The 23,285-nt window shown below is 37.9% G+C and overlaps 1 protein-coding gene across 9 annotated transcripts in view; it reads right to left on the bottom strand.

Annotated features, from left to right (window-relative positions):
- Positions 1-23,285, bottom strand: part of KHDRBS2 (KH RNA binding domain containing, signal transduction associated 2) — a 552,762-nt gene that overhangs the window by 217,169 nt on the left and 312,308 nt on the right. For all 9 annotated transcript variants that reach the window (XR_009221966.1, XR_009221967.1, XR_009221968.1 and 6 more), the window contains 2 exons: positions 6,863-6,990; positions 875-1,073 (listed from right to left, as the gene is read on the bottom strand). Coding sequence is in view for 6 of the 9 variants with exons in the window: in XM_058554086.1 (XP_058410069.1) it covers positions 875-1,073; positions 6,863-6,990 (327 nt within the window). In the remaining 3 variants the exon portion in view is untranslated. The remainder of the gene's footprint in view (positions 1-874; positions 1,074-6,862; positions 6,991-23,285) is intronic.

The raw sequence follows: 23,285 nt of genomic DNA, 5'->3' as shown, positions 1-23,285 counted from the left end.
TTTAAGCTTAATTAGTAATCATTCACAGAGGACATTTGAGAGGACAGCATGTCCGTGGGTGGTTGAATGAAACAAACACCTGGATCAGGGGATGAGCATGCTGGGGAGGTTAAAGGCAAAATGAACCTCTTTCCTAGGACGATGGCTTGCATCAATTCAATTTAACGTTTACAGTGGACTTACTACGGTTACACAAGTGAATAGGAAACAGTCCTTTTTCACAATTTTTACAATCTAGTAGGAGAAATGGACACAGGGACTACAATTCATGTGACCAGTGGACCAACAACCTGGATAAAAGGTCAAAGGGTGTTTCAAGTGATACAGTGATGGGAAGGGAGGGCAATGCTTAGAGACTTCTGTTCTTTCTATATTTTTTTGAGTTCTTCATACCTGCCAATCTCAGATCTTTCATATAGTGAAAGAGAAAGTAAGGATGTTTGAATGAAAGATCAGCCACATGGTCTTACATTATTACCAAAGTATACAATATAATTTCTGAGTGAGTTTTATGCTAATCTTTATCATGTCACAGGAGAATCTTGTGAATATATGATGATTCACATTATGTTCATAACTATTTCCATTTTGAAATTGACCAAGTCTTCTAAAGACAAGAAAATCTCAGGATAGTTTGATTCTTAAAATGCAAGCTCTTTAACTGGTACTAACAACAATCATGACACCTGTAAAAAGAAAGATTTTTCAAAATGCTTTCATTTAAATGCACTGCTTAAATTCTGTTGCAAATGACACGTGTTTCCTGCAACAAACATCATCTGCTCTATTCATGGTATACGAATGTCTTTGAGGCTTAGCTTGTTATCCAATCAATTTAACTCTTCCTAACAACTGATTTCTCAAGGGTACTTACATATTCTTCATATGTCTCGTGGGCTGGAGGAGGGGGTGCCCTGTATCCTGGCACTGTTGGTGCCCCCCTGGCTCGGGGGGTAGGGACACCTCTTGCTACAGGGGGCACTGGAAGAGCTCCACGGGTCACAGTGGTCCCTCGAGGGGTGAGAACAGCTCGTCCAGGTGGTGGGGGAGGAGGAATGGCACCCCCACGGCCCCTAGGAGAAACAGGTCATGCACTTATGAGAGATAAGTGATAAAAAGAATGAACTAAAACAGATAAAGCCCTCATCCTACAGCCTCCCTATGATGGGAAAAAAAACCCAGTTATCTCTGCATGCGTGTATGTGTAAGTGTGTGTGTGTGTGTGTGTGTGTGTATGTTTGTGAGTGTGTGTGAGACAGTATGTGTGTGTGTTTAATTGAGATTCTTTAGGATGTAAAGCAATTTGACCTCCACAGTAGAATAAATTTTATAAATACTGGCTATGACTTAGTTATCATGAAAATCATATAAAATACTTTCATATTTTCTTTTATAAAACTAAAAAACCAAACCAAACCAACCAAACAAACAAAAATCAACCCCCTCTCATTTTATTCTAAATTTCCCAAGAAGACCCAAATCCGAGCATCATCTAATATATGACTCACTGGACCATATGAAAGTGAGCTGCTAAATGTCAATGTCTCCTTCATGCTGGAGGTTATTGACAGGGATGTGCAATGTTGTCATTTACAAAAAAACAAAAAAAAAAGATCTGACTGCACTTCAATACTTTAATAAAATGTGGAACTCTAACCCTGATGATATCATTTTGTCTATTATAGTAGCTTAAGCTTGAGGTCACTTGAAATCACAACTCATTGTCATTGATTTATCATCATGCACGTAACCCCCTGAACTGGTACAGTCTCTGATGTAATTTATTTTCCTATGGTGACTACGGGGCTAGTGAAATACATTACGTCTCTGCAATAAAGAGGATAGACTGAATACTTTGTACTCCAGTGCTTGACACAAAAGGACTTGTACTAAAAGCCTAAGATCAAATGGTTGCAGCCAACTTTTATGGTATTCCAAGACCTTTGGAAAGGTTGAGTGTTTGTCTGAAGTCTTTGGGCAAAAGCACGGTTATTTCACTTTTTACGATGTCTGAAAGGCTGGCCTCCAGAAAGCACTGCTTTCAGCAGGAACACTAAAGCTTTGGGGAAAATGATGATCACTGGGATGTCAACAATCACACTGTTTGGCTGTGCCCAGGGATGGGAGATGCAGGTTATGCTTTTTGCTATGAATAGAGTCAGCTGGCTCTTTCTTACTTGCAGAGAATGAGCTTTTACAAGTGAACAGTAAGAATGCTGGTAATGCTTTTAAACGTTTTAAATAGATTATAGAGCTGATGAATAGAGAAATTATCAGAAAACTTATTGTGAGTCTAATGTATAGAGAACGCTCTCCTAGATTGAGGGAAGTTGAAATGCAAAAGCAGCCCAGTGCCCGCTTCAAGCACAACATAGCTGAGAATACAATGTCCTTTATTATCATGATAATATAAAAACACACCTATGAAAAAGGATGTAAAGACCAATTTTACCTTCCCTGGGCCTCCGAGCACCTATCTGCTTCCTCATAAGGAGGGTGAGCATACATCCAGGCTAGCCCGGAATGGTTCTGATTTACAACTGTTGTCCTAGCTTCCTGTTCAGTTTAGCATTTTAACACTCTCAGAAGTGTCCATGTGTGGGTTGTAAATTATATGTTACTCTACTTTAAACTATATTCACAAGTCCTGGCTATACCACTGAATAATCACAGGTAAGTACTGTAACTCTCTAGGCCTGGGTGGATTTTTTTTTCTAATGGTAAAATCAGATTTCTGAATCTGTAACAATTCTTCTTGCTTTAAAATTATGTGATGGTTACGTGAAATCTAATCTCTCATTCCATCCCCTTCATCAGCTGTCTCCCAGACACAGCCCCAGCAAACCTGCCTCCTGAATCTGACTCATTACCTCCTATATGATATGTTCTCTCCCTGTAATATTAACCCCATATCTCTCTCCTCCAATGCAACTCAGGATTCATGTCACCTATTTTAGAATACTGTCCCTGGCTGAATTCACACTACAGTTTTCTTTTCTTTATTTTTCTGACTTCTTGAAAGGTTTCCATCCTTAACTCTTCACCTCCTGCTCATTTCTGAACCGAATGCAATCTAGTTATTGCTTTCCCACTTTGTGAAATACTCTTGACTGAGATCACCAGTAGCCTACGATTTCCAATTCCACTGGATTCATCTACAGTCCCCATTCCACTGCACCTGTTATATTCATCACTTTGGATTACTATCTGGAAAATGCATTCCTGGACTTTTATGGCTCTGCTTTTCTTCATATTTCCTCCTTCCTCTTTCTTTCTCTTCAGCCTTCTTCACTGGCTTCTATTCCTGGGCCCCCCTTGGAATGTGGGTGTCCCTATTTTCTGTCCTCAATCCTCTTTCTTTCTCTCATGGTGTACCCTTGCACTCTCTAATTCTAATGAGGGCTCTTATCTCTTTCCTTTCTAGCACATACCATATCCTGGATTATGTGCCTGATATTAGAGGTTCCTCAATTTATCTGCATATTACAGTCACCTGAAGACCTCTGAAAAATTCCAAATTCCAGATCATACCCCAGGCCAATTAAATCACAATCTCTAGAGGCCGGAAGCCCTCAATGATTCCAATGTGCAGACCAGTTTGGGGACCGCTGCCTTATAGGCATCATCTAATTTAAAAATTTTGACAAGCTTGCCATTTAGCCACTTCTGAGCTATTTTAAAGGTTGAGAATTAAATCATAGAATGTACAAGTGGTCACAGTCCCATGGTCACGCTAGCAATCCCTAGACCTAGGCTTAATTATATGAATAATTATATTCTTCACTTAACTTGGTCCTTCACCTAATCTTAGTTGATGATATTATTAATCTCTAACCAGACTAGATGTCAGAGAATTATCCTTGTCGTGGGCCACTCTTTCTTCTCCAACAATTAATTAGGTACTAATTCCTACAAGTTCTAGTTGCTAATCTAGTCCTATATTTCTACACTCCAAATGGTGTTCATTTCTGTCTTGGATAATGGACTTGTCGTCTCACTGGCTTCCCTCCCATGAGTCGGTGTCTGTCTGTCTGTCTGTCTCTCTCATTGCTCTAATTCTTCTCTATCACCCACAGTGAGGAATGAGTAGTCTTTCCTAGAAACAAATACGATTTCTCCCTCTTTAACAAACTCATTAGTTCTGTGTCTTAGTTCCCATTGTAGTAAACAAAAGCCTTCAAAATCTGCCCTGAATGTTTTATTTTCCACTGTTTGCTCTCACTCAACATGTAGGGGTGATGTGTTAGAGCTGTCATATGTCTTAATTCTTCAGTCATGTAATATAAAATAGAATATATAGATGTAATGCTTTGTTTTCTGGTATGTATTATTTTTAGAAGATTAGAGAGTTTTCATAGATATGTTTATTGAAATGTAAATTTCTTTAATTAAATACTTTTTTTTTTTTTTTTTGTGAGGAGATCAGCCCTGTGCTAACATCTGCCAATCCTCCTCTTTTTTTGCTGAAAAAGACTGGCCCTGGGCTAACATCCGTGCCCATCTTCCTCCACTTTATAGGGGACGCGGCCACAGCATGGCTTGCCAAGCAGTGCGTCGGTGCACGCCCGGGATCCGAAGTGGCGAACCCCAGGCCGCCACAGCGGAGTACCCGCACCTAACCGCTTGCACCACCCGGCCGGCCCCCAATTAAATACACTCTAAACGAATTAATATAGAAGTTTTAAAAATTTCCCAGGTACCATTCTTTTTGAAGATAAGTGTAACTGAATAACTTAATAGTCATAGTTTCATAAGTATTTACAAATTAGCATCAATTAACTCAAGTTTTCAAGAGCTTTCTGCTAAATATGATTTTTTGTTTTGTGAAGCTGTTTTCTCATTCCTTTTTAATTGTAAATACATTTCATAATGTGGTTTGACATAGAAGACAACAGAGTTCTGCTCCATTTACTTTCATTAATGTTAATACATTAATGATATCAATACAGCATTGGAAGTGAGGTTTTATTTCCAATATTAATTTTCTTTTCTTTTTACATATGCAGTATCAGATCAGTATGATATATTGGATATTAAAAAGCAAAAGCTTTCAATCAAATTTTCCTTCTAAGATTTTTAAAAATCTAGATCATAATGCACTATTCTTTATTAAATCATTACAGAGATTAATATTTTAGAATAAAACTTTACTGAAATTGAAATCCTATATGGTCCACTCAAATATGGCAAATGTAGTATTACACTAAGGAACATCAATAACAAAAGAAAATCTATTAAGATGATGATTTTATAATCTTAAAAGCAGGTTAATGCATTATTTTTAAAAAATGGTACCAATTCCAAGGAATATAAAATGGAAAAAAGTTGTCTCCTCCGTAGACAAGCTAAATATATACTTAGGTTACATCACATAAACAGCCAAAATTGGTATTTTTTTGAACTACAAAAGTGATTTCATGATTTAAACAATATGATTTCATCAATTTAAGATTACCCGCAATGATGTTATTTCACAACCCATCATGATGAGCTTAGAAATGTACAAGGTTTTATAAAAGACTGACTCCATAAAAAAGCACGACCACCAAATAAAGTTATATCACATGAATTTTTAGCAATAAATAAATGTTCCTGGATAGCATTAGAAAGCTCTGCCTTTTATTTTTTAAAGATAAAAATATAAATATAAGATCTAGAACCATTTTCAGAAGCTTTTCCTTTAATCAAATGTTATTTCCACAACTGGCGTGTTTTACCTTTAGATAGCTAGTGCCTTGGTATTTTATTTATAAATTCATCATTCTTAACTTTTTTTTTCCTGATAAGTGTGAAACTGTTTGAGGTGTTTATAATTTAAATGTTAAAACAGCCGTCTTTTGACAGTGGTGGTTAAAAATATCTGGGGCATAATTTAATAAATAAATTGAACCAGCAAAGTGTCTTAGAATCTCTTAAGATGATTTCTATGTAACGTATGAGATAATATTCTACATCGATATCCTTTAGAGATTTGAAGGCCAAGTATAACAGGGTGAAGAGAATGATTGAATCATCTAGTCTGTGTGTGAAGGCTGTGAGTATTTTTTGCTTTACCTCTTTGCAAAGCAATGCTTTCTGTTGAAAGCTTGACAAATTCAGAATCCTACAAAGCAAATTCTGATGCAGAAAGATTCCAATTTCTTTGCAAAGTGAACAAGATCAAATAAAATTCTCTCTGATGGCCAAGGGCATTGCAAAGCCAAATGTAACTGAACCTAAATACTCTGACCACTGGCCATGCAAGAAATGTGCTTCTGGCTTTCTGGACTGGTGGCATATATATTATCTACCTAGCTATCTAAATATCTATCTATCTATCTATCTATCTATCTATCTTTCCATCATCATCACCTATCTCTCTACCTATCTGGCAAGACTGCATCAATTCAAGGGCCACTTAAGACACAGACAAAATTTATAACTTTCTCTTCCTGCAAGGTCATCTTGGTTCAACAAGGGAAATGACTGTATCATCTGCTTGCCCTAATCCTGGGGATAGAACCAAAATGTAGGAAGTCTCAGGTTTGCTCCCCTTATTTTCTTAGGATAGTTGTTAAGAGCTCAAACCATGAATTCTGGAGTAGACTGCCTGTGTGACCTTGGGCAAATTCCTTACAATTTTTGTACCTCCATTTCTCACCTGTAAATAATACTTAACCTTAGTATGGAGGCATTGATGAGTTAATTTATGAAAGTTCTTATGTGCTATACAAGCATTCGTTGTTATTGCTTTTGTGGTGGTGGTTACTGTTGCTGATGTTGTTGTTGTTTATTCCTAGCTGGGATCATGACACAGAGCAAGTCAGCAAAGGACTGCCATCCTCATTTGCTGTTAATTTATTTAAAGTAAGAACTAATGTACCTTGAAGGAGTTGTGGGAGCTATTCTGATCCCTCTGCCTCTAATACCTCTGCCACGACCAGAGTCCTCTGAGCCATTTAAGTAAGATAATTCACGTAGTTGTTCCTGACGAATTTCATCATTGTAGTCCTAGAAGAAAAAAATATGACCTGATGAGTTAAAATGGGGCATGGGGTTCTTAGAGCTGAACAAACACAGTAAGAAAGGAAATTTTTCATTTATTTTCTGGAGCCTTATATATGAAAAATCTAAAATGATTTAAAAGTGTATATACTCTAAATTCTTATTTTTTTAATATAGAGAAATTGAAGTTGCTTCTTTTATCAAGGAAGTACTCAGCAGGGAATCAGATGAAATTTGTTGGGATATCACTTGATGTGTTAGCCAGAAAAGGAAAGATAGCAATATAGAACAAGATCTTGGAATGTACCAAGGTTATGATTGTTAACATGAAGATTACTAAAAAAACAACTTTACTGGGATGAATATGTGTAGATCACGAATGACTTCATGATACTCAAATATCTCCTGAGGCATAAACTGAAAAGGGGTAATCTCAAGTCCCTAAGTAGATATCATGTAAAAACCATACAGAAGTGCATATGAGATAGCACAGTTTCAGACAACTGGGAAGCTGTGCACTCCAACCAAACAATTTGATGGCTAATGTTTAAACATAAGGAACTTTCTATGTGTTCTAGCATTGGGCTGACGGAAAGTGATAGCCATAGCATAAGGCAAATTTCACAGTAATAACCAGAGATTCAGTAAAGTCAAAGAGACTGTCTCTATCCTTCATCAATGTGGAAATGTATCAGTCATTTCAACAGGACCAAAGAGTGGATCTGAGTCACTGAAGATGAATGCTGTCTTCAAAAAACAAATGGCAGTCTCATCTGTCTCTCCCTTTACTAACACACACATGCACACACACACACACACACCTGGTTGAACAGTACAAAACTGAGAAATTGGTTATTTTTGCCAAATGACCAATCTGGTTAAATTCTTTTTCAGTAAACATGTGTTTAAGGGAGATCAATCTTGTAGATTTTCTAGTGCTGGAGAGGGGTCTAGGAGTTGCGACTAGAAATATTTGTAGAGGGCGGGCTAACAGAAATGATGTTTGAGGCCCAGGTGTGGGCCCAGAAAACAAGTCTATCATCTCAGCAAATGATGCCAGTTTAGCTCTGCATGTGTGCATCATAGTAATATTAAATGAAAACTGTGTCCACTCACCCATACACCTCAGTCTAGAAAATAGCAGGGATGCCTTCAGCCTACAAGGATTTCTAATGCACAGCTTTCCCTCATGCTCCAAAAACTGCCTTGATTACGGGCAAAAGTACTAGTCACTCCAAAGCATTTATCTTATTTTTAATACATTGCTTTCATGTTTATCCTCTTCAGCACCCGATTATAGTGACAATGGGCTCAACACAGTTGGCTGACAGAAGAGCTATACAGTAGAAAATTACAGTTTCTAACAAGTCGTATATTATTCAATTTCTACCTCTTGATTTTCACATTCGAGCAACAACCAAACTGAAGAATAAACATGTCTGTTATTTTATTAGGAACAGGGAATGTGATGAATTGCTACTTCTGAGTGAATTGACCAGCTACCACCAAAATGAAAAATTAATTCCATAACTTTCCAATGTAATATTCTTAATTTGAAAGGGGATCTTTGCAGCTTCTTATCTGAAAATCCATGGGCTCTCAAGGTCCTTGTGAATTGTAAAAAGAGATAGGTTTTCATTGTTGGCAATACTGAGGGTTGAGGAAAAAACTAACAAATTGCAGATGAATTCAATATATGTAAAAGTTCACTTTGCAGCATAGATATTTTTATGCCAGAATCAGAAAATGTTAACAGTAGTATTATAGTTGGATGTAGTCTTATTCATCATGTAATCATAAAGAAGAGGAGGAGGAGGATGGGAACAAGGAAGAAGAGAAACATACTAATCAGACAGTATGACAATAATTCTCGATTTGTTCAGGCCTCACTGCATCCATACCTTTGGATTGGATAGGACAATCACATTGACTCTAGAATCGGCCACGTGATTTGCCTTAGTCAACAGGACAATAAAAAACATGACAAAAGCAGAGACTTGAAAAGCGTGTGCATATTGGAGCTTGTCCTTTCTTGACACTGGAAATGAGTGTGCCCCCAGGTGAAGAAGCCTGGGCTAGCTTTCTGGATGATGAGAGACCACGTGGAGGAGAGGCTCCCAGCATCCCTTCCCTCCTGGGCATCCCATTGGAGGCCCCGGACATGTGAGTGAGGCCATCCTAAGCCATTTAGTCCCACTCAAGCTGATGGACACCAGAAAAATCACCTACCCAATTCCGGAACTGGTAGAAATAAATAAATAAATAATAAATTGGTGGTATAAGCCAGGATTGTGGTGGTTTGTTCTGTGTAAACACACACAGAGGGGCTGGTCAGCATGGAACATGAGAGACCAGAGTCAGAGAGGCACACCTCAGCAGCCTGTCTCCTGTCTTGTCCAAAGGGAGGGTGCTCAGGTACAGGTGTGATCTGTACGTTTCTTGGGGCAGGTGTAGCTCTGGTATGGAGGGAAATATGACTGAATGTCATACCCTGGGGTCATTAAAGTTTGAATTTCCACTTAAATCTCTTTATTCAGAGTCTATGCTCACCAATCCAACTGCAGATTGAAATTTGGCTCCTAGAGAGAAATCTGCTAACATGGAGAGAACCTGTTAACCTTATTAACGTGAATATTTGACACTGCAGTTTAAGTTAATTTTTAGTGTAAGCAAAACAACTATTGTTGATATATATCAAGTTTCTTACGACTTTAGCTAGATACACTCTGTTTTAAGAAATGGATCATCTTCTAGGGCTGTAGTGGCTAAGAGAACACAGACTTCCAACTATGGTGTAATTGACGGAGAATCCCAGTTGCCGTGTCCTGAAATCCTATTGCTCCCAAGGCCACGCTACCGCAGAGCTCCTCCCAGCCAATGATCAAACGTGGTCAAGACGCTAAAAAAGGCCCACTCCTGGGAGTCACAGGACTCCTCCGACTGTGCCTCAAGGACTCCTTGGCAGCCTTGCTGGACTTCTCTTTAATGTCACTGCACCAGGGCCATCTAGGAGCTTTCATCTGTCTTTCTTTCGGGTCAGAGACTATACTGTGAGGGCTGTCCAGCCTTCCTTGGATCTGTCCTTAATTTTTTGTCACAGGAGCATTTTCCCTAATAAAATCCTTACACATTCAATCTCACTTTGGCATCTGCTTTTTTTGTGTGTGTGAGGAAGATCAGTCCTGACCTAATATCCATGCCACTCCTCCTCTTTTTGCTGAGGAAGACTGGCCCTGGGCTAACATCTGTGCCCATCTTCCTCCACTTTATATGGGACGCCGCCACAGCATGTCCTGACAAGCGGTGCGTCGGTGCGCGCCCGGGATCCGAACCCGGGCCACCAGCAGTGGAGCGCGGGCACTTAACCGCTACACCACGGGGCCGGCCCCGGCATCTGCTTCTTGAAGGATCCAAACTAACATACAGAGTGTTGAGAAAATCAATTCCTAAGATTACCAAGCTGAGAGCTTTGGTAAATCCATTGATGTTAATGTTTGTGGAGCCTATTCCATTCAATACACCTTATACCCTGATTAAATTGGACTACTACTTGCCATTCTCTCACTTAAAAACGGTACATATATACAGATTAAACACGAAACTGATTACTGAGTACCAAAAAGGGTAGTCGTCAATATTTTTTAAGAAAATAAATTGTATGTTAATTTTTTTAACACTTCACTTAATAAGAAAATATGAAAGAGTCATGGAGTGGACAAATACAATCCATATCTTGGGCTGGACATTAGAACAATTTGGTTGGCCCTGATGAATTGTGGCAACAATGAAGAGGCTAGCGTGTGCAGGTGTGCGTGGGGTGAGAGAGAAAGAACACGGACAACCACAAGAAATCTAAGAATGCTCTAGTGGGAAGTGTATGGCATGACTGGGAAAGGTAGGAACAAAAGAAGTTTTTAGGCACAGAAATGGCTAGAGCTCTAATGATACCATTAACGAGAGAAAGAAAAGAATGAAGAAAAAGTTTGACGAAAGGTGTGCAATCAGTTAGTGTGTTTGGCTGTTAACTAAGAGAATTTATATTTGGTCTTGATCACCTTAGGTTTAAAATGCCAAAGGGACATCAAGACTTATTTTAGAAATTCAGATCTGGGTTCAGGGAGTAAATTTGAATGCCATCTGCACATATTTGTGATAACTGAAGGACAGAGATTGCATAAGAGAATAGTAAAATAATGCAGCGACAGAAATTTTATATTCTTACTTTTCATGCAAATGCATATCACTGAAGATAATCAGTTGACTTATTAATTGCAATATTTGGATCACTAAATGTTAAATGACCAGGTCTTTTAATAAACTTAGATTTTTCTAATTAGACAATCAATATATATACCACTCTATTTATAGTAATGAAGCAAGAAAATGTTTCAAAGAAATATAGAAGAGAAGTTTTTAAAATGCCCAAATGTATGGACAGTTGAAACTCTAAATATTCTGTAGACTGAATATATTCTGTGTATTACTTTTATAACATAAATATAATTTTCTAAACTCCAAAGTCTCTATCTTTATATTATAGTGCTTCTTTCCAGTCCTTCATTAACAGAGATCTAACTTTGAATAATCTTTCATCACTAGTACACGAGTCTACCTGAAGCTAGAACATCCTGTTACACATTTAATTGTTGCATATGCTGCTGATACTTCAGTTACATAAAATTTTAAACATCCGAGTAAACAAAATATTCCAAGTTTACCTTGTAAATGTTCTCTTATCAGAAATATACCACATATTAGTTCACTTGAGTAGTACTGAGTTCTAAGATTGTGCAATCATAAAATAATTATACATATGAATGGGTGGTTGTAGTTTTATGGCATTTGTAATTTTTTTGCTCAATTTGCTAACATAGATATTCATTAAAAAGTAAATATATAAGTTCATAAATAGTAATGATAATTTTTATCTTGATGATATTCTCTTAGTATTATTTTACTTATTACCTTAATATTAAAAGACCCTTGAGAAATTAAGAGATAGAGATAGACAAATAATCAACTAGGCATGTAAAAAAGTCCATAAGAGACAAAGGAAGGTAAAAAGTTATGACAATTCAGAATGAATAAAAATGGAAAAATTAATTTCCAGTCATTTTAAATAAAAGACAACTTAATACATGTATTTATTGCAATACTATATGTATGTACACAAAACTGAAATGTTCCAAAATTTAAAATATAAGTTCTATTCATATTATGAAGACAATGTTCTTGTCAAAAAAAAAAAAAAAGAAAGTTATACTTACAGATAAACCTTAATATTATTTTAGATAGGATGCCAAATTACTGAGATTCCACCCTTCAAAAAATAAAGAATGCTTTACTACTTTGGGGTACACCTGCAGTAAATAAAAGACACACACACTAAAAATACTCCTTGCCTTGAAAGATGAGTTATAAAGTTGCTTTAAAAACTATGATTGGTTTGATCTACAGCTTTGGTTTCAGACAGAAGGGATTCAAATAAGTAATAGTGAACATTCAAATGAATTTATCAAGGCTTAAGTGATACCTGCATATCATACAAAGACATTTTTAGAATTGATCTAGATTTTAATTTTATTTTTCCTATAAAATCCAAAAATTTTGCTACCAAAATCAGTTTTTAAAATTTGCTATCTTGAAATAATAACAAAGATATTTGCAATACTTGCTATATGTTTCTTTTTCCCAACGTAAGGTAAATTCACCACAGAAAACAATTTTCATGAAATTCACGAGTGCTTCTTTTTGCATCTCCGACAAGACCCTCTCACTGTGACGGCATATGGTGTAAAAAGTCTACACAAAAGCTCAGAGCAGACAGATGTTTGGATGTTCCTAGAAAGGACTCATGCTCATAGTCCGCATATTTAATGTACATGCATAATTTCTCAGTTACACACACTCATGTCCATCTGTTACGATGGCATTTTGCCCAACTACAAATTGGGAAGATTATTTCACTTGCGTCTAGATACTAGGTAATGACAGGTGTAGATAGGCTACCTGGCGGCGCAGCGAGCGACCATTTTCCTGCCAGATTCCCTCCTCTAGGCTCCGATGGGCACTGGGGCTGCACATTTAAAGCTGTGATTATTACCCCTGGTAGCATATGAACGTATATTTGGCTCTACCAATGCCAAGGCTGTCAGACGACATCAGGGGAGAATGAAATGCAGACCGTAACCCGTCTGGGCCATGACAGAGACCTGGGATTTCCTCAGCCCTTACAAACAGCTCAGGACACTTTCACCAGAGTAATAAACAAGAAAGTACGGGAGGTAATGGGTCCTGTGCCAATATTGGATGTGTAGCTGAACTGGAACGGGTAGGAAGCTATTTCAGAAAACAAACAGTGCTGTGTTGGATATTATTTAGCAAAACATCGTAGAATATTAGATGATATCTCTTAGCCAACACAGGGTGAGTTTTAATCAGCCTAGGCTTGGGACCAGAAAAACTCATTAACAAAATGTGGTCGGTCAAAGAACAGTCAATTAAGATTTATTAAGAATCTGTTCGATGCATGACTCTGCATAAGGTCTATATAAAGGCTATATAAAGCTTATTCATCAAAGGAAATCGAATGTCACAAAGTAAAAATGTTGTTGACTTTGTATCTTGAACTGCTAGTGATGGTAATTTTTGTTACTCAAGAACGTTTTCTCTTTTTTTTCCCCTTATTAAAGTCATATCGCATACTATGGAAAAATCAACAAAGAATAAGACAATAACTATAGAGATTTTATGCAGGATTATTGGAAAGGCTTATTTTTTATCTTGTTTTGTTTTACCTTAGTAAATGTCGGTCATTGGTATATGTGGTCTAGGAGATAAGATGTTTTGAATAAGCACCAAAGGAAGCATGTATTTGGTGTTATAACTTCACCCATCCTAGTTTATCAAACGAGCCACTATCTCAGCTTAGATTTAGGGGGGGAGATAAATATTTACATAACTCTAAATGAGAGATTTGGGCTGTTATTCTAAAAATATCAAGTTTCATTTGTTTAGGTAGAGTCAAAATGAGTATATTTTCTTCAGCAAATTTTCTTGGGAACTTACTGTGCACATGATACAGGAAGTGAATCTTCATTTTAAGTTGAAATAGGCATTAATTTAATACTTTGGCATATCACATCTATCTTAATTTACAAGTACAAAAAGTGAACTCTTGGTTAACACGAATTGATGATAGTCATTGGTAAATTGATACAATACGCTCAAATGCCTCTTAACGAAGAAATCATCACAATAAAGGTACATTTAGAGGAGAGTGCAAATTCTGTGCATGATAAAGGCTGATAGGATATGGCCCATGTAGGTGATTTTTATCAATAACCTTGCAATTCCAGGCCTTCCCCTGGACATGGAAAATTTATATATTCAAGATAGTAACGCACTTACCCAGCCAGATTTTTAAAAGTGCCTAAAGGAATTTTGCTAAAATAAATCATCCTCTTATTTATTCAATGTATTTTTAAGCAGCAAGTAAGTGCCAGGCACTGATGAGGGTGCTGGGGACACAGCTGAGGAAAGCCCCTGAACCAGTGGAGCTGACGTGAATACAGATGACTAGATCCCCACACTTGCTCAGGAAATGTAACAGCAAGCAACATTTCCATAAAATAACCAGGCAAGGACAGAAGCCTTCTTAATACCCTCTGAATCAGCGTATGCTCCATTCAACTTTGATTCTTTTTGTTAGTTTAAAAAATAATTTATTCCCAACATTATACTGATGTTTTTAGTGGTTGCTACTTTTTTGTTGTCGTTTTATTAAAAAAGTGTTTAATTTTACATTTGTATTAGAAAGAAAAGTATTAACTGAGGTGAGCTATGCAGATGGCTCACGAGGAAATTCCTCCTAGAGGTCTCCTTTGTTTTCTCCCAAATGAAAATGCTGTGACAATTCCTTCAGACTGTATCTTTTAATCAGGAAAACAACAACCTACCCAGTCATGGTGATTTTTTTGAAGCTTTTTGAAAACAGTATAAAATATGCTGTGCATGTCTTTTTTTTTAAGTTATACTATTATTTGGCTTGCAGCTTCTAGTTCCCTAGAAATTTAATTAAAAAAAATAAAACCTTTGCATAGTATTCTTACTGAATATTTAATTGGAATAGAGTAGTCCTTAAAAACAATTAAAATGCCACTTTTGCAAACAGCATATTAGAGGAGAGTAGAAGCATTTGCCAGATGGGAAAGGTGAATCTAGCACAGAAGATGAGCAAAGGCAAGAAGGAATGAGTATCCAGCACAGGTGCAGGATGTTAAGCGAAGAGTTCCAGCTACTGAATATTCAGGAAAGGAAAGAAGGAACAGTTGATGAAAAACTTTAGTTCCTTCATCAGTAACTGAAGAAATGGACTTGTTTAGATATATGAGTGCAATATAGTGAAAGAAGTATTTGAAGAAAATGGAAAAAAAATATGTCAAAATGTGATATTGTGATTTATAAGAAAAATATATATTTGGTCATCAGATGATGACCAGACGGGAGCTGGTTGCCAGGAGAACCAACCACATGATTAGAGGGATGAACTTTAGTCCCATCCCCCAACCCCCACCTCCGAACTCTGGGGAGGGGAGAGGGCCTAAAGGTTGAATGAGTCACCAATGGCCAATGATTTAATCCATCATGGCTATGTAATGAAGCCTTCATAAAACCCCAAGAGGACAGACTTCAGAAAGCTTCCAGGTTGCTGAACACATGGAGGTGCTGGGAGAGTGGCGTGCCCCGAGAGAGCATGGAAGCTCTGCACCCTTTTCCCATAGCATGCCCTATGCATCTCTTCCATCTGGCCGTTATTGAACTGTATCCTTTTATAATAAACTGGTGATCTAGTAAGTAAAATGTTTCTCTGCAGTCTCCCTTTCCTTCCTCTACGCAATGAACTTACATAGCGGGTACGACTCAATCTTATTCTGCATGTCGCAGAAGGGGTACACTGCAGACCACCAGATCCTCTCAGCAGCCATGGGATTAATGGTCCTTTTCTAAGGCTCCTTTCAGGTCTTGGATCTCCTCCTTCTCTAACCCTGCATCTCTCAGAGTAAAGGTAATGTCTGCTTTCTTGGAATCACACCCAACATCAGGTACTTCAAGACCATTCAGCCTCCCTACCAAGATGCTTGTGTCTGTCAAGTTCTTTCATCAAAGACATGGGAGAAGTGGCATCAAGATTAGCATTCAGGTCACAATCTTTCCCTAAACCCCTTCCCCACTCACTTGTTAAATTTATTCTGCAAACTCTGATTGGGAGAAGGTAATCATTTAATTGTTCTATAAAGACCACGTTCTAGGATTCATCAACATTATTTCTATGTTCTGTGATCAAGGTTATACTTTGATGCTTTTTCATCCCAATGAGAGAAATCACAGGCTCTCAAAAGGTGGAGATGAGCCAAAGGAGCTTCAGTTTTCCTTAATTTCCTACAAAATGCAGCATCAAGCAACATTTGGATACTATCTACAATGCTCCTGCCCTTTGTCTGAAGGTGGGATTCTTATTTTGTTCTAAAGATCTAGTGAACCAGCACAAGCTCATACCACTCAGCACCGGGGGCAGAAAGCAGGGTTTCCATTGAATCTGTACACATGTAATGAGGCAAAAATTCCAAGAGCTGAGAAGGGAGCGTTTGGGACTCTTTTCCTGCTTTTTTCAGTGAAGAAACATGTTATTACTAAATATATTAACACCATATACATTAAACATAACAAATACACTTATTTGTTTATATATTTGTTCTAGGTGCTGAGAATACAGTAAACAAAACAGCCCTCATTGAGCTTACATTCTAACGTGGGAAACAGACCACAAATAATCAAATGAAGGAATAAGCAAGCTTGTTTCAGACAGTCATATGCCATGGAAAAAAGGAACAGGGCACGATGACGGAGGGATTGTAGAGCCGGTTTAGATGGAAAGTCAGTCACGGTCTCTGAAGAACTGAGACCAGAAGGAAAAGGAGCCTGTCATGCGAGGATCTGGATCACTCGTCTGCCCGGTAGCTGGAATCAAAGGCAATGGGCCAGGAAGGAGCTGAGTCTCTTTTCAGGAACAGAGAGAATGCCAGTGCATATATATCAAGAGTCCACCGAGCAAGGGAGAGAGTGATATTAGGTCAGATAAGCAGGCAAGGGCTAGACCATGGTGGTTCTTCTTGGCTTTATTCTAAATATAATAGAAGGCCTAGGTAGTATTTAACTGGACAGAGAAACAACCAGTTTTATCCCTTAAAGGGAATATTCTGGCTGCTATGGGGAGAACGGATTGAAAGAGAACTGGAGTGGAAACACGGAGAGGGGTTAAGACGCTACTGCAGCAGTGTCTGCAGTGGCTGCCTTTACTACCATCACGGAGAGTGATGGAGCGGAAAAGCCACCGGATAACTGTGGATGTATCTGGAGGCAGAACTGGTGGAGACTGTTGAAGTTGCTGAGAGATTAGACATGGTGAGTTACAAAAAAAAAAAGGACTCAAAGGTGACTCCTCGATTTTTGTTCTGTGTAACTGATTTAATCGTGGTGTCATCACCAAGATGGGAAAGATAGTGCATGTGAGCTTCCCTCTTGTCTCTCTCTATTCTTAAAAAGGAAATAAATATTATTTGTCAACAAGGAGCCTGTTTCAATTGGGATTTTGTAAGGTGTGACGTGATTCTCCTACGTGGGTAGCCTGTCTTCTGGGTAGACATGCAAATCTTTAAGAACCTTGCTTAAGAAAAAGTGAAAAAGATAAAAGACAAAATCTGTTAATGATAAAAGGGAAAATAAATACCTTTACATGAAGACATTTAGGGACCAAAAAGAGAGAGGTGGAAACTTGTTAGTTAGAGATGAAAAAGAACAAGCCCGGAGGATCTCCACGTATAAAGTCATGAAGGCATGGCAGCAAAGCGACAGGGTTAGGAGAGAGTCAATAATCCAGTTTTCCTAAAGCTTCACGCCTCAGGAGGACAGGAGCAGGGTGTGCGGAAGGAATGCAGGTTGGGATACTGGAGCTTTGTGTTCTCAACCCAAAAAGTACTCACGGAATGGCATCGTCATGGGCTTCGGAAGGATCACTAAGGAACACGGATGAGGGATTGGAGTCAGAGGGACGCCACTCAGTTCTACAGAAACCCAGTAACTGTGGAGGACTTTTATAGCAGTACAGACATGAGACAATGAAGGTGGGGATGAGGGCAGAATTCAAGTTTTGCTCTTAAACTAGTTTTGTCCCTTTGAACAAGTCATTTCTGGCCTCGTTTCCACAGCTGGAAAATGAAGAGGTGGTTGTAATGATCCAGCTAAATAATCCCCAACGTGTCTCCACAAGATTTTCTCATGAAGAGAGCTGCTGTGGATATCAAGAGGAGGGCAAGCTACTGAAGTTTTACTTTCCTACTATAGAACTGAAGTACAAATGATTAGGGTGCTATGTGCACATGGAAATGTGGCTGTATCTCTGTCTATTTATATAATAATTTCTTCACAAAACACATATTCAAATGACACTTTGCTTTGCAAGCCATCTCATTTTATGTATTTCTTTACTGCAAAGTCACTGAGTGAAACAAAAAGAAATTTTTAAAAAGGCAGATTTAAAAAATAGTATCAACAAACCCTCTTGTGGAGAAAGGGAATATTTTAAAAAGAGATTTACGCTTTGGTTTGTTGTACCAGGTTTAATGCTGGTAGAGAATATGAATTGTAATTGGAGTCTTAGGACTCTAGTGGCAGTAAAGGGCTTCTGTGGTTATTAAACACCTCAACTTTACTCAGGCATTTAGCAAACCACAAAAGCCATTAATTGGCTGTCTTCTGCACTATCACGGATATTGCTTCCAAAGAATCAGTAAGTAAGTACAGAGCAGATCTATGGTTCTCTTTCCTCTATCACCCTCTAGATAATTTATAGATTAGAAATACATACCCAGAGCTTGCTTTTATAATGAACAAAACATTTTTCCAGGAGGTTTGATTTCCACAGGTTTCTGAAACACACTTAATTCTAAACTTAATTAGCCTGATGCTTGCAAATCAGCCATTTTGAGGCTTAAAACTCAATTTGAGTGATTTTCATATGGTCTTGTTCTGAAAAGCTAAAAAGATATTTGTAAAATCTTGTTGGCTTAGAGATCTATATTGTTCTAAGTTATTGATGTTTACACAAGTGAAGGTGCGCAGGTGAAGGTAGAGAATCCAAATTCCATCAAATTACTCTGGCTCTCCCTCTAAATTATTTGCAACACAACTAGAGTTTTGAGACTCCACCCAAACTTTCTAGCTATCTCAACCTCTGTTTTATCCCTATTTAGAATATAATTGTAGTGTATTTGCATATAGAAATCAATATGGGAAGAATTCTCAAGTCCTGCTTCAGTACATTACAAACGAACCTTTATGTTCAGAATCAAATGCAAATACTGATTTGAAAGGTAATAAACAACCTGAAAAATAATGCAGAATAAATTAAAAAAATCAATCAGGATTTCAAGAGAATGAGAAGACAAGCCAGACTGGGAAAAAATATTTGCAAAAGACGTATCTGATAAAGGACTGTTATCCAAAATATACAATGAACACTTAAAACTCAACCACAAGAAAATGAACAACTCGATTAAAAAATAGACAAAAGATATGAACAGATACTTCACCAAAGAAGATATACGGACTGCAAATAAGCATATGAAAAGAAGTTCAACATCATATGCTATCAGGCAATTGCAAATTAAAGCAGCAATGAGATATGACTACACACCTATTAGAACGGCAAAAATGTAAAACACTGACAACACTAAATGCTGGCAAGGATGTGGAGCTGCCAGGACTCTCATTTATTGCTGGTGGGAATATAAAATGGTACAGCCTTTGGAACATGGTTTGGAAGTTTCTTATAAAACTTAATATACTCTTACCACACAATCCAGCAATCATGCTACTTAGCATTTACCCAAAGGAGCTGAAAACTAAGGTCCACAAAAAAACCTGCACACAAATATTCACAGCAATTTCATTCATAATTACCAGAACTTGGAAGCAACCAAGATGTCTTTCAGTAGGTGAATGGGTAAACAAACTGTGACACATTCAGACAATGGAATATCATTCAGGGCTAAAAAGAAATGGGCCATCAAGCCACGAAAAGACATGGAGGAAACACATACACATTACTAAGTAAAAGAAGCCAATCAGAGAAGGCTACATAGTATATGATTTCAACAATATGACATTGTGGAAAAGGCAAAACTATGCAGATAGTAAAAGGATTAATGGTTGCCAGCGGTGAGGGGGGAGGGAGGGATGAATAGAGGGAGCATAGAGAATTTTTAGGGCAGTGAAACTATTCTGTATACTACTACAATGGTGGATACATATCTAAGTCTGTTCAGCTTTTATAACAGAATATCATAGACTGGGCGGATTATAAAGAACAGAAATTTATTTCTCATAGTTCTGAGGATGGGAAGTCAAGGATCAAGGAGCTGGCAGATTCAGCGTCTGGGGAGAGCCTACTTCCCAGTTCACAGATGACCTTTTTCACTGTGTCTTCACATGGCAGAGGGGTGAGGGATCTCTCTGGGGTCTCTTACAAGGGCACTAATCCCATTCCTGAGGGCTCCATCCTCACAATCTAATAACCTCTCAAAGACCCCACCTCCTAATACCATCACCTTGGTGATTAGGATTTCAATATACGAATTCTGGGGGGATTAAACATTCAATCTATAGCAATACATGTCATTATACATTCATCAAAACCCATAGAATGTACAACACCAAGAGTGAACCCTAATGTAAACTACGGACTTTAGGTGATAACGATGTATCAATGTTGGTTTATCAGTTGTGACAAATGTACTATTCTGGGAGGGGATGTTGATTATGGAGGAAGCTATGCATGTGTGGCGGCAGAGGATATATGAGAACTCTCTGCACTTTCTGCTCAATTTTGTTTTGAACCTAAAACTGCTCTAAAAAATAAAGATTATTAAAAAAATCAATCAGGATATGATTTTGATAGCATGATGCTGCAAAGAAAGGCCATTTTCATCAAGTTGAAACAACCTTTGCAACCTTAAAAAATTATGGTGTTAGAAAAGTATTTCTTTGCTCACCATCAGAGGGAGTAGGCTACTGAAACCTCCTCCATATGCACTGCCGATCTCCAAGGAGCCCTAAGTGCATCACGAACAGACCGAATTCATCTTTATGGCACCTCAGCGAATGATGAAGGGCTGGAGGATTATTACCCCATTTACAGACTCAGAGGTTAAATGATGAATGTGAGGCAAATCATAAGCAGAGATTTAGTGGTAGAAAACATTTTAAACGCTTTACATTTCTCATCTTTACTCCAGTTAAATTATTCCTTTTTTATTTTTCTCTTGTTCTGAGATCCTGTCAGGATAGACTTCTTCAAAAATTGAGCATGCTGAAATCAAAAAAGCATCGATTTCTGAATCAACGCTCCAGTCCCTTGCTCTACCCACATTGTAATGGGCTGTACGGGAGCTGTCCTTCCAAATCATGGTGTTATTTCTGAAAACAGAGAAGGAAATCATAGAATATCATGTTGTCTTGTTGCTAAGCTGGTACTATTGCTGCTGCTGCTGGTGGTGTACGTGTGTGTTTGACACATGCGCATTAGCTGCTTGACTAAGGAATTGATACTAGGTGAGCAAATGATGTAAATAAATGTATAAATTGGACAGGCTGCTTTCCAGATCTGGAGACAGGAATTCTGAGCTCTTGTTTGGATTCTGTCTATGGGACATTAAAAAAATCACCTTTCTTCTCTCTACTACCTATTTTCTTCTCTCTAAATGGAGTTAAATGAAACCTGACTCCACTTCTGGAGATTTGAAGACGACTCAAACTATACTGTGAGCCTCTAAGCAACCACACATTATTCTCACACATGAACATTTACACGCACGTGTGTCTGTACAGTACACATTTATGGATATAAAATTATAAAAGAGAATGAAAACTGAGGGCAAGCATCAGGTAAATAGAAAAGCAAAACACACAGCAGCCTGGGGTTTATATGAAATATGTGATTTCGCAAAAATTGAAAGAAAAGCAAAAGACAGGCAAAGTGGTCAGGAACGGGTGAGGAAGACCAGTATCGTGACTCAGAGCGACGGGGTTGAGTGGCTCCCATTACAACCAAATGGGCAATAAACGACAGCGTGGTCACGTGTCCGCACCTTGGAAATCGACTGTACAGAGCTTGATGAGATCTAAATTCACAGTGTGATTAGATGAAACTGTTATGTCCAAATTATTCATGTAAACCAGCTAGCTCATAACACCTTTTTTTTTTTTTTTTTTTTTTTTAGCTCTTATGTACTGGCTAGTTTTCGCATAACTTCTATCTGTAGAAACATGACTACAACGTGATCTTTCATTTAGCGTCTCCCTTCTAGAAAGTAGTCTTTTGTCTAATTTCCTCATTTCAAATTATTTCTGGCCATGTTCACTGTGACTTAAAATCTAAAAAGAATAACCACCAAAACCATCAGGTTTTCCAAATTCTGAAAACCACTGGCTTACTTAAGAAACAAAAGAAGACCTTCCCTCTCTGTGTGGGAGCTGTAAGTCTGGTATTCTCCATGCGGGGCCCCATCACTGGGTGTGTCAGAGGGATGTGAGGGGGGGCAGAGTATCACTTCAGAACATTTCTCTCCCCTTTTACAATTCTAAGAGTGGTATGAGAAAGTCTATTTTTATGTATTTGGAACAAAAATCAATTTCTACTTTAAAAAAAAACGATACAAGACCCCAAGCGCTTTAAGGAGATAAAAACATGATTGCAGCATTACTGTACAGTGGTAGCATTTAGGTTGTTTAATTTCATGATAATAATTTTTTAGATGCCATGCCAATTTTCAGAAGCGTTAAGTTTTAAAACTGTGAGCAAAAATAAAATGATCTGTATTGGACTCTTGGGGGACGACGTCATGTAGCAATGACGAATGTGACTGTGTGGTCCCACTGCCTGGGTCAGGTTCAGGCGCTGACATTATCTGTGTATCACTGACATTATCTATGCGGCTTAAAGTAAAACGCTAAGCCTTCTGGGCCTAAATTTTCTTATCTATAAAATGGGATTAATAACTGTAATAAACAAAATAGAATGGCTATTGGAGGATTAAAGAAATAAACACATGTAAATTGCTTAAGATGATGTTTTGCACACACTGAGCATGTGATAAATGTTAGCTATTATTTTCCCCATGTAGGTTACAGGATCCCCTTTTCTGATTGCCACCGATTTGAAATGATAAGGCAAATCTGTTATA

The sequence above is a fragment of the Diceros bicornis genome, chromosome 14 (genome assembly GCF_020826845.1).
Source record: "Diceros bicornis minor isolate mBicDic1 chromosome 14, mDicBic1.mat.cur, whole genome shotgun sequence".
NCBI classification, from domain to species: Eukaryota; Metazoa; Chordata; class Mammalia; order Perissodactyla; family Rhinocerotidae; genus Diceros; species Diceros bicornis.
This window is presented reverse-complemented; position numbering and strand designations above follow the sequence as displayed.